We start from the raw sequence: 12,671 nt of genomic DNA, 5'->3' as shown, positions 1-12,671 counted from the left end.
TTGATTTCATTTACTTCTTTCTATTGTTTTAGAGATTCTTATTTCAGTGGTTGGGGGCACGCGTACAAGTGGCTAAATATGTCATTTTACACAGAATAAGCCCATTCCCAAGATACAACGCAACCTTTCATGGTTGGATGTGACTTATGGGGGCTAGAAGTGTTACTATAAATAGCAATAAAGAAACTGCTGGCTTATTGTGTCTAAAAATACATATTTAGACACTTGTACGCATGCCCCCATGCGTACACATGCCCCACATTTTAGCACGCTAAACGCGATAAAACAATAGAACAAAGCAAATGAAAACATTTTAACACTCACTTTTTCTTTTCTCTAATTGACATAATGTCAATATTTATAGCTATACTATATCAAGTTCTCCTCAATACTTTGGCACCTTTCTACTCCTTCATACTTAGTGAGAAAATGAAAATAAAAACATCAATGTGTTCACCTTACTGTGGCGACGTGTGCTATTACTTTTTACAGCAATCGGCAAATGGTGGCGCTGTAGGAAGCCTTCGAAAGTGCAAACTTTGAACAGGTATAGCTCATGCTCTGTTTGAGGTACAGCCATGAAACCTGTATACACGTATGCGTCTCCTCATGCCGAACAACTTTTACGCTCTGACTTTTGACCTCTGACCTTAAGGTCTCCCACCATTTTGAATTATATGAAAAACAGTAAAAATTGATCTCCTGGGATTTTTGCGTTACGCACACAAAACTTTTTTCACATGAACTTTGGATCAATACGGTCAAACTGTCTGGTCGGATGAAACATTATTTTTTTAATAATTCAATGGATATTGCGGTTTTATGCAAATTATGGCATTTGGCAAATATGTAGAGGGTTAGTCAAAGTATCACTGAAACCAATTTTATTCCAATCGGCCAAAGGGGGGCGCTATACAAAGCGTTTGAAAATTCAAACTTCAAACGGGCAAAAGTCATGACTCGTTTCGTTTGAAGACATGCAACTTGCTTACACGCGTGCTTTGACTCAAGCGGAAGACATCTGTGTCTTTGTTAAGTAAGCTCCACCCTTAGATTTTCCGCCATTTTGAGCAGTTTGTAAAACGCGTAAACCCGCTTTTATTCTGGAATTTTCGCGTCACATGCACAAAACGTTTTTGACATGAACTTGTGACCAATATCTAAAGATCTGTCAGATCAGATTTTTTTTAAATTGAAACATGCTTTTTTAATAATTCAATGTATATTGCAGTTTTATGCAAATTATTCTTCTGCCTCTAAAACATACATGCAAAGTCACATTTTCATGATGAAATACTGTAGAGGGTTAGTCCAAATATCATTAAAACCAATCTTACCCCAATTGGCCAAAGAGGGGCGCCATATCATTTTCAGCAGTTTGTGAAATGCATAAAACCGTTTTTATTCTGGGATCTTTTTGCAATTTGCATGAAACATTCTACACACAATCTAAGGACCTTTATCTAACATGCAGATGAAGTGCACACAAAAAATTATAAAATAATAATAATAAATATAGCTGCAAGCACCGATAAAGTGGCCAAAAACACCTCAAATCATGAACACAGCCTGTGATTTGCGTGAAATCGTGCAAGCACATTCCCACTAAGTCAAGGAACAGATGCCACCCTTCTCACATTGACCTGTTATAGCGCCACCAGCGGGTCAACTTTTGAATAACACATTTTTGGAACAAAATGCCTCAAATCATGCATGCAGCGTCCAATTGCGTCAGTAACATCAAAGAGAGCACTGGCTGCGATCTTGACATTTTGTACTTTTATAGCCATTGTTTTTTGGCTTGAAGCGAGCCCACAATTGTTTCGAAGGAACAATATTTTCTAGTTACAATGTAAAATATTAACCCTTGTTGTAAAAAACCAAGTTGTCCTTTAACTCTGATAAGGGTTTACACTTTCAGATGTAAATCGAAACGCCGGATGTGTTTTACATCAACGTATGTGAAGTGTTTCCATATGACCTATAGTAGATCAAGTGAACGAGGAGCAGTAACCAAATTTGTCCCTATCAGTTACAGATATGACGATGACGATGATGTGCCATTTTGTGTCACCTGGCACAGTCAGAGAAGGACGTGTCATTTTTCAACAGATCCACGTGTCTATTTGGGTATTTCTTCTGCTATTCCCACAAGCCCTGGGGCCTAATCAGTTAATGGCAACACGGTCTTCACCACGCAGAGGGCCGGTGTCTTTGGAAATGACACATCCTTCACAGATCAGTGTGCATGTTCTCCTAATCCAACTTCACAGCCGGACTGACGTGACTTTGACGTGTCACTCGGTGACCAAAATGTGACCAGTCAGAAGAGCCAGTGGATCCCCACATCGACAAACCAATCACCACCCGCCCTCTGCCTGAAATGCACTTCCTGTAACCCCCGCCTCCCTCCTACCCTCCTTCCCCCTCACATCTCTTCCTCCAGAACTCACCAGATCTCCATCCTAATGCCACTTTACCTCCCACTCCCACCTCCATTCCTCCCCTCCCCCCCTTCCCCAGGCATCGCGCTATCAACCTCTTCATCCCGGGCTATCAGAGACAATGGATAGAGGCAGAGGAGTACTCCTTTGAGGAGAAGCTAGTGCAGGATCTGGCAGTAAGTACTGGGCTCGCCGTGCCCGCGCGCCCCGTGCCCTGCGTTGGCAACGCCCTGCCACCGGCCCTGTCTGCCGAATGCTTCTTTAGCCCCCTGCCCGTTGAGCCTTGGGAGCGCGGCCACCCCGCGGGGACCTCCTCGGGCAAGGTGGTGCCAGGGGCGGGCGTTCCCTGCCGCGCCGCCGGCCGTGCCACCAGGCCCGCCGCCTCCAGGCAGAAATCCGTCAGGGGTCACAGGCTGCATGAGCAACTCAGGCGGCGACACGGCGCACGCTGCGCTCGAAAAGCACGCTATGCCTGTCTGCCGGCAGGGGTAAGGAAAGGGGGGCCCACCGTCGCTGTAGCTGTGTTTTCGCTGTCCGACCCGGAGCCAACCCATCAGTTGTCGTTTCGTCTCCTGCCTCTGTAAGTCCTGTAATGTGGCTCTGTGAGGTGACGTTGCGTTCAGTGGCATGCTGTCAATCACATTCCATACTAGATCCTTTAAACTACGCAGAGGTACAGTTCGTTCATCTCAATGGATAGCCAACTTAACCTGACTCCGCCAGATGGTGGCAGCAGTGCGTACCGCCCTACTTTTACCATCTGGATTCGCTTGGGTAAAACCCACAGATATAAAAAGCTAGATACCTCCCTCTGGTGGGGGGGGGGGGGGGGGGGGGTTGCTGGGAATTCTGAAGGACACTTCCTTGTGCGTCACAGAATGGGAAGCTCAGTAGGCCAATCGGATGCAGGACTGGCGGGACTCCCTCTTTCCTATTGGAGGGGGCAGAGTGCCTTCCGCAGTTCCACAGTTACACACTTCCGCCAGCGGTGTTTGACCAGTCACACCAATGAACTGCAGCGGGGGTGGAGGTATCTAGCTTTTTATATCTGTGGGTAAAACCCATGTAAGGGGCGGGCCATTTTTTCAAGTTCTTTAGCAGGTGATTGGATGGGGCTCGTCTGTCTATCACAGTCTGGGAGTGCCAACTCCAACCACTCATATTGGCCTGTCTGCATGACGTTACACCCAGAATCCTGGGTTTCTGTTGGCTCAGAGCCGCTCAGAGCCCAGTCAGAGCCCGCCCGTAGCTGCCGCTGATTGGTCCGAACTGGGACTTTACTCCATTATCCACTCTCTTTGAACAGTCCCAGTTGTTTGTGCAGGGCGGTAGGCACTGCTGCCATCATCTGGCGGAGTCAGGTTATAGCCAACTTATATTAGACTCATTTTAGACTGGCTTAGATATAATTTTTAGGTGTACAGAAGCCCATCAGATCTTGCAGTATATTGTTATATCCAGGGGATGGGGGGTGGTAATGTAGCTGTCAGAACAACCGCAGGATCCTGCAGTGCGAAGGTCAACAGTTTAGTGTCTCAGAGGCCGGTGTAGATCTCATCATCCTTCCCTCATCCAGCTTTCGGTGTTCTCGTCAGAACAGCGTTCTTCACATTCGCCCTCACAGCTCCCAGACGGCATTAAGGGGGATTTATACTTCGTCGCTACACCGGAGTCCTGCATTGGAAATAGCTGATCTGCAAGCCCGTAGTTGTGCTGGTAGATTAACTTTTTTACAATGCGAGACACAACGTGCGACCAAGTATAAATCAGGCATCACCTGCTTGCACGTTGTTTGACCGCTCTAACACGCATGAAACGGACATCTTGGTTCCATCGTCCATTCCATGACCATCACCTCTCTTGTCCTGTCCCTCCCATGGATCACCAGGACATGGCAAAAAGAAAGCATGCTAATTAATGCTCACTGAATTGTCTGTGATGCAGTGTGTTTGAGAAGATGTGTGTGAACGGACTATGTTTCATAGCATTTATTAAAGTTACAATCCATACGTTGTATGTCCGTCTCAATGGAGAGAGGTTAATTGCAACTGAGTGTCTCTGCTACAGCCAAGATGGCGGATCTATGGCAGTCTCTGCCCGTCTGCTTCAAATAACTTTATTGACATTGTCAACCCGTAGGTGTGCTACCCGACACCGGAGTCCAAATGTTTCACTGGAAGAGTAGGGAGAACATTTGATGAAAATAGCTTATCTACAAGCTCACAACGTTTGTGAGCTTGTAGATAAGCTATATATTTTTTGTAGATGGGCTAATTTCGACGAAGAGATTTGGTATAGAGGGGATTTTTCAACAAAGTATAGGCCTATAGGGCATAGCTGTGGCGGCCATTTTGTGGTGCCACAGATAGAAAATCCATTAATCTTTTTCCCAATAGAGATTTCAGAAAATATTAAGGTAAATTATTTTATATCTCTGCTGCCGGGCCAAAACCTCCTAACAACAAAATGTTAATTTTTTCGGGAAAATGAGCTCAAGTGGAAGGGCTTTTTACTACTTTCCATTGGTTCAATATTATTTTAACCAACACTCACATGTAAAGGTGTTCAATAGCCCTGATTTATGCCAAAAAAAATCAAAAACCTCAAAAATGTAATTAAGAGGTTTTGGCCAGACAGTGACGATTATAATAAACAAGTCTGGTATTCCAGCGTCAAGTATATAAAACGTACACATATTGTCAGGAATAGTTCCAGAGTTTCGGCTGTGGCACAGTGCAGTGTTTTATCGTAGAGCTGTATGAGGTGGTGGCTGTGGTTGGTGTGTGACAGAGATAATCATCCCCCCTCAGAAAACCCCCATGAAGATCGTAGAGGAGGATGAAGAGGAGGTGGCGGAGGCTCAGCCAGACCCTCTCCATCAGCTCATCCTTCACTTCAGCCACAACGCTCTGACGGAGAGAAGGTGAGACCTGGGCCAGGGACGTGCTGGCCATTGGGAAAAGCGGGACAACTCCCGAACGGCCGGTTCATTCCCGGCCGGTCCAGGCCGGCCATTAGGAAAAAAATAAAAATAAAATGTCGGCCTTTGTTCCATTTTGGGGGCTGGGTGGCCAACAAAGTCAATCGTCACTGTCGGGCAGAAACCTTGTATCTCCAAGTTTCAAATTTGTAATTTTTTTCGCAAAGCAAAGCCCTGCTTCATCATAAAAGGCCGTCACACAAAAGTAGTGAAAACAGCAGATCGGCTGTTTTCACTACTGTAGTTCAAATCATTTTTAAAATGATAAATACAAAACAAACGGTTTTGGACGTACAAGGTTTCCACCCGACAACGACAAAATATAACTCATGTAATTGGCCCACTGGCTTGTCACTGAAATGGCAAATCTTTGAGTAGCAGCAGCGCTATAGAGAGAGATCTCTCTCTATAGCGCGCAATTAGGGCCTCTGCAACTCTTTTTCCCGGGCTGAATCAGGGGCCCAGCACGTCCCTGCCTAGGGCTGTCACAGTTATTACATAATCGTCTAATCTTAATTGTTTGAGGGTAATCGCAATTATTTAGCATAATCGTCATAATCGTTTCCATGTTGAGAAATGTTGTTACAGACACTTTGAAAAAGTAGTGGAAATAGCAACGCGTCGCAGCGCGACGCGTTGTGAGCTTGTAGATCGGCTATATCCACTATCAATGTTCCTTTTTAAGTATAACATTGTCAAATATGTCAGTCATTTCTTTGTATATTTAAGTTAAGTGTCATGATTGCCATGTGCAACCTCAAAGCCTAAAAGCCAAACAGAAATGTTATTGTCATCGACAAATACACAATTAAATGATAAACGCAATTATTTGAGTGACAATTAATCGTCATGTAAAATGTCTTAATCGTGAGTGTGTGGGTCACGGTCCAATGTTTGTGGATCACGACTCAAGTAGAAATCACATTTTATTTTCCTACATAAAAAAAAAAAGAATGTTTCAAACGATTTCCCCCTTCCCCCAAAAAAATCTATATTCTTTTAGAAACAACACAATTCGTTTTTAAAACAAATCCCATTAATTAAAAATATAATAATAATTAGGAAGTAGTGGAAATAGCCGATCTGCAAGCTGCAGTGCCCCCTGCAGGGTGTGTAACCTATTGATTTGAATATTTTTTCCCCCCACAGTCATCATTAGTGTACATGAATTTATTTGCAAGCTATGAATAACAGAGATTATGAAAGTAATGCATTATATCACTTTGACTTTGTCTTAAGTAATACTATATCTATTATAGTAATAGGTTTTTGGTATTCCTTTTTAATAAATAATGACGCATGTACTTAATTCTAATTCCTTGATGTATTTGCTTCTTCTCAGTTCCTTGGAGATAGATCCTTTATATATTGCATATGCAGACATGATGGCAAAGGTAAGGAGTTCTTCCGATCACATCAAAATGTGCTCTCAGATGCTTTATGTCTGACACCAGTGTTGATTTCGTCGACTAAAACTATGACGAAAAATGTTTGTCGACTGCGTTTTTTTCACTGACGAAACCTAAATAAAAACGAAATAAAAACTAAGCTGTGATGACTAAAACTAAGACTAAATATATTGACAATTTCGTCAACAAAATAAAAACTAGACTAAAACGTTAGGAGAAGAGAGTAATTTTATGTTTGGTTGCTCTCAGGTGTTGCGTGCTGAAAATAGCAGATCTACAAGCTCACAACGCGTCGCAACGCGACGCGTTGTGAGCTTGTAGATCTGCTATTTTCACCACACATATTTTCAGCACAAAACCAAGAGTAAAATCACTCATTACGATGCCATCAAGGCCTGCCAAAATACATTTTAGTTGACTAAATCAACTGTAGATTTAGTCGCCTAAAATCTTATGATATTTAGTCGACTAAAATTAGACTAAATCTAAAACTTTTCAGGTGACTAAATGATGACTAAAACTAAAATACATTTTATTCAAAAGACTATGACTAAAACTAAATCAAAATTTGCTGTCAAAAACAACACTGTCTGACACACTCTTATTCAACATCGCATTGACCTTGTAATGTCCTGTAACGTTCTGTGTCCTCAGAGTTGTGCAGAGGATGAAGAGGAAGAAGAGGAGGAAGGGAAAGAGAAGACATTTGAGGTGCGTTTGTTTTCCATATATATTGCACCTGACAACAATAGCTACGGTGGGTGTCAGGTGCAGCAACATCGAAAAATACAATTTGCCACTCGCTGCTTCGCTCTGGCTTTTAATCCCACGCTTTCAGGGAGGACAGTCAGGACACAGACATGTTGTATAACCTTATAAGGGGAACATAAGAAAATCTGCGAAGTAAATCGTTACCAAGAAATTTCTTCATCAATGTGTTTCTAAAGGTGTGTAATAATGTACTAAAAGGTTGAAATTCAACTCCCGGTGGAAACCTCATAAAAAAATGATTCGTGTTTGTGTCCCATTAACTTTGCAGGAAAAAATACAAAAAAAAAATCTGCTTTAAGTAGCATGTGAGGGGTCAAACTAGGGTTTTTTCATGATGCTGAATCCATTGCAAGCATTTGTTTTGCACGAAAAACATTCCATGGGCGACAAATGGCCCCCACAAAACGGTCAAAAGTGATGATTCATCACTAAACCATCGTTTTGTGGGTCCGATCTTAGCCCAAGGAATGTTTTTCGTGCAAAACAAATGCTTGCAATGGATTCAGCATCATGAAAAACCCCTAGTTTGACCCCTCACATGCTACTTAAAGCATATTTTTTTCCTGTATAGTAAATTAATGGGACACAAACACAAATCAGTTGTTTTATGAGGTTTCCCCCGGGAGTTGAATTTCAACCTTTTAGTACCTTTAGAAACACATTGATGAAGACATTTCTTGGTAACGATTTCCTTGCAGATCGGTCAAATATCTTATAAAATCCCCTTACTGGAAAAAAAGGAAAAAACGAACAAAAACCCCCCAAAAAACATTGAAAGTAACACTAAAACGACGTCTCGCCAGTCGCCACCGATGACTTCAGGTGAGCACTGTTCTTCTCCGAAGAGGACAGCGGCGCAGAGTAGGGATGGGACCATATGAACATTTCATATCACGATTATTGTGACAAAAGAAATCGCAATTTACGATATTATCGCGATAATCAAAATCCATTATCCTGGGGCGAGAAATGTGCCAAAAAATAGCAGATCTACAGTGAGCTTGTAGATTGGCTATTTTTTTGGCAAAGACATTTGATAGAGTGAAAAAAAAGACTGTATCAAGTACGTATATCTCTCAGTACCTTTTACTAATTATAGAGGGTTTAAGTGGTACCGGATATGCAGCTCGGCAAATAAAAGGTGAATTGATCCCAGTGCATGACGGAGGACGATATCACGATAAATTAAATCTCCACGATACGATTATGTTGAGTGTTTTTTATCACGATAAACGATAATATCGCGTATCGTCCCATCCCTAGTGACAGAAAATTCAGAGTGGGAAATGGCGTATTTTCTGGTGGAAGGGGAAATAGCTTTTACTGCTTCACCCAGCATATGATGCTCAGACGAGTGCATGCCCCAGTTAAGTGTCTTGCTCAAAGACACTTGTACACATACTTACTGTACACTGCATGGGTGACCCAAGGGTCGAACAGGCAACAAGCTACAGTACGTCTGCCCAGAGGCTGACATGGTCTCTGGAACAGGGACGGGCGGGGGTGTACTAATAGCCTGAAGGTCTGCCTGGCATTGCGGCCTTGATGGTCACTGACTGTCTCCCTCACTGCACCACTGCTCCTGATGGAGTGTTTCTGTCTCCGGTGCTGACGGATGAATTGGTCCCCCGGGCAGCCAATAATGAGAAAAAGAATACTTATGACTGAGAGTATGTCGCCTTGAATGTGAGAACACAAAGATCCCATCCGTGTGTGTTGATCATCATGTCTCGACCGCGTGTGTGAGTGTATGTGTGTCTGTGTATGTGTATGCATGTGCCTGTGTGTGTGTTCATGTGTGTGTGTGTCTGTGTATGCATGTGCGTGTGTGTTCATGTGTGTGTGTGTTTTCCCTCAGGAAAAAGAGATGGAGAAGCAGAAGATCCTGTATCAGCAGGCGAGGTTGCATGCCCGCGGGGCAGCTGAGATGGTACTGCAGATGATCAGTGCCAGTAAAGGTGACGGTTATAATGGTTTTGGCTGGGATGTTCTACACATACAAATGGACCCATTTAACTAACATGCATGCACACATGGTAACTAGGGGTTTAATAATATAGTAACTGAATCGAAAAATGTATTTTAATTTGCAATGATCTATATCGTTTGCAAAAGCAAAATATCATACCGTTTTGGCTTTGTATCGTATCGTAATGTTTTAAAATGCGGTAATCGGTATCGAATCGTTTTGCAATGCAAATAATTGATTGTATGGAAACTAAGTATTTGTGCCTTGTATTTGGCAATTTTAAGAAGGAAAATGAAAAAGAGGCCAATTACCTTTCCATTCCATATCGCTACTCTTGATCTATCGATAAATGTGTGTAATCTCTGTGTTCATGTCAAGGTGGGGTTGTCCATAATGTATTGAAATATAATGTCCATGTATTTGCAAGATAATCACAGCGTTTACTTCCATAATAGATTTTTTACACGTTTTACACAGATTTCATTTCTTTGCTAAATAGTTACTATATTGTCCATGTATCGTATCGTTAACCATGTATTGTGATGCGTACCGTATCGCTGTTAAAATGTATCGTTACACCCCTAATGTTAACAAATCACACACAATTTTGATAGGTGATGATTCAAAATGTATGCTCAATTTAGTACATACTGTAGTAGAAGGATCACTCACACACTTACACACACTCACTCTGTGAGTGTGTGTGTGTGTGTGAGTGAGTGAGTGTGTGTGTGTGTGTGTGTGTGTGTGTGTGTGTGTGTGTGTGTGTGTGTGTGTGTGTGTGTGTGTGTGTGTGTGTGTGTGTGTGTGTGTGTGTGTGTGTGTGTGTCTCTCTCTCTTTAAATAGAGTTCAGTTTGACATGCTGCCATGTACTGTGTTCTGTGTATGCCTATTCTTTTTCTATTTTCTTTTACTTGCATGCCCTTCTCTTATGACCAACCTTCATCCTCTTACTGTATGTTCTCCCAGGTCACCTGGGTCCCATGGTGACCTGCACCCTCAAACTGGGCATCTCCATCCTGAATGGAGGCAACGTGCAAGTTCAGCAGGTCAGAGTCACAGCTTCTACTTGGGCTGTAGTATATCTCTTACTCTCAACCACTTAAACCCTCCATACTTAATAAACTGGACCTGAGATGGTTCTGCACTTTGTCCTCTCTTTTTCCCCTGTACACAAAAGGCAAGCTCACAACACGCCACGTTGCGACGTGTTATGATATGTTATGGTTATTTTTTGGCAAATGTTCCCCCCAGAATAGGTATGCTAAGGTTGTAGTGGTTAACCTGTACTCTATCTGTGTTTCTTGTTTACTGAGGTGTTGCTTTGACAACTGAATCATCAAAGCTCTATCATCTGTTGTTCACTTAAGAAACCCTGTGAATGCAACAACAATCTGGTTGCTTTGGCGGACAAACACATGTAGACGAAAGCCCATGTTTGTGTGCACATAGTGGTCAAATTAGGCATTGTAAACTGGACAATGCATGTACTGTAACGGATTATGTTTAATGCAGCCATTTTGACTGGTGCACATTTGTTTAATGATTGTCCTTGTTCTCCGCATTGCAGAAAATGCTTGATTACCTCAAAGAGAAAAGAGACGCAGGCTTCTTCAAGAGTCTGTCAGGGCTGATGCAGTCCTGCAGGTACTGTGAACACACACACACACACACACACACACACACACACACACACACACACACACACACACACACACACACACACACACACACACACACACACACACACACACACACACACACACACACACACACAAACACACACACACACAGCTCATATATTTGACATGTCTATTTTACAGTGTCTTGGACCTGAATGCATTTGAGAGGCAGAACAAAGCAGAGGGATTGGGTATGGTTACAGAAGATGGCGCAAGTAAGTGAAGATGGATTCATCCTTATTTTAGTATCTAACGTCGTCTTATCCTTTAGTCTTGGAATTCAGTGCCTGTGGCAGTACATCAGTATTACTGCCACAGTAACAATTGAATAATAATTATGGGTAACACTTTCTATGAAGCCCACATTTATAATGCATTATGAGGGCATTCATAATGCATTATAATGCATTCATAATGCTTCATAACTACACTCATTAACACACATAATGCTTTATGATGCGCTATATCAACTGTCATACAACATTATAATGAATTCCAATTACCTAAGTCCAAGTGTTCTATGGATGCTCTTGAATACTTATGAACCCCACATCTAAAGCATTATGAGGACACTCATAGTGCATTATAATGCACTCTTGACTGACTGCTTGTAATACATTATGATTACCTATACACACAACTCATTACGAATGCCCTCATGATGCATTATACATGTGGGCTTCATAGAAAGTGTTACCTAATTATGTCATTGTTGTCGAGGGAAAATGTGGACACAAGAGAAGCATTTGCGCTTTTCAAACAACCTGTAATCCCAGAGCATAATTGTATCCTGTTTCACAGAGCAGGAGTCTTTGATTGGTTTCTGTCAGTACTTGAAGTACCTTTCATGAGGCCAGAGGTGGAGGTAGTGGCGAAAAGTGATCCCCTTCCCCTTACTTTACCCCCACCCTTTTTTCTACCCTGTACATATAGTGTTTTCATACTTGTGATGTTATTGATTGTTTTTGATGATGCTACCAAGGACCCCAATGGAAACAAGACCGCAAGGACCTTTTTGGAGTAAATCCCTTTATACTAAGGGCTCTATTTTGATTGTCTTAAGTACCAGCTCTTATGCCTTAACTTAAAGGCCTTAAAGCCACCACCAAACTTTTCGTCAGAGAGTTCCGACTTTCTGACGTGCAGCTTTCCGAACTCTAATTCGGGTTAATGCTTTTCAGAAGATGCGAGTGTCGTCATTTTGTAGTTGAACCGGATCTTTCTGACAAAAAGTTTGGTGGTCGGAGACAGTATGGACAGGCCTTTAAGTTTAAGAGCTGGTACTCAAAATAGATCCCTAAGTGTAACTTTTGACTGTACTTGTCTAATAATCAATCAAAGCAGAGTTTACGTTACCTGTGCAGAGGTTATGTTACAGCTCCCCCCCCCCCCCCCCCCCCAGCCACACACAGACA

General features: G+C 42.4%; 1 protein-coding gene across 1 annotated transcript in view; it reads left to right on the top strand.

Annotated features, from left to right (window-relative positions):
• The window catches only part of ryr3 (ryanodine receptor 3), a gene marked incomplete at both ends in the record, with an annotated part of 321,079 nt that overhangs the window by 270,809 nt on the left and 37,599 nt on the right, over positions 1-12,671 (top strand). Inside the window, 8 exon segments of the mRNA XM_080745085.1 lie at positions 2,524-2,620; positions 5,255-5,367; positions 6,767-6,818; positions 7,488-7,544; positions 9,463-9,562; positions 10,544-10,623; positions 11,145-11,221; positions 11,398-11,471. Of these exon segments, the coding sequence (XP_080601211.1) occupies positions 2,524-2,620; positions 5,255-5,367; positions 6,767-6,818; positions 7,488-7,544; positions 9,463-9,562; positions 10,544-10,623; positions 11,145-11,221; positions 11,398-11,471 (650 nt within the window).

This window comes from Nannobrachium achirus, assembly GCF_963921795.1.
Source record: "Nannobrachium achirus genome assembly, chromosome: 16".
NCBI lineage: Eukaryota > Metazoa > Chordata > Actinopteri > Myctophiformes > Myctophidae > Nannobrachium > Nannobrachium achirus.
The sequence above is the reverse complement of the archived record's forward strand: the minus strand, read 5'-3'. Positions and strand labels throughout refer to the sequence as shown.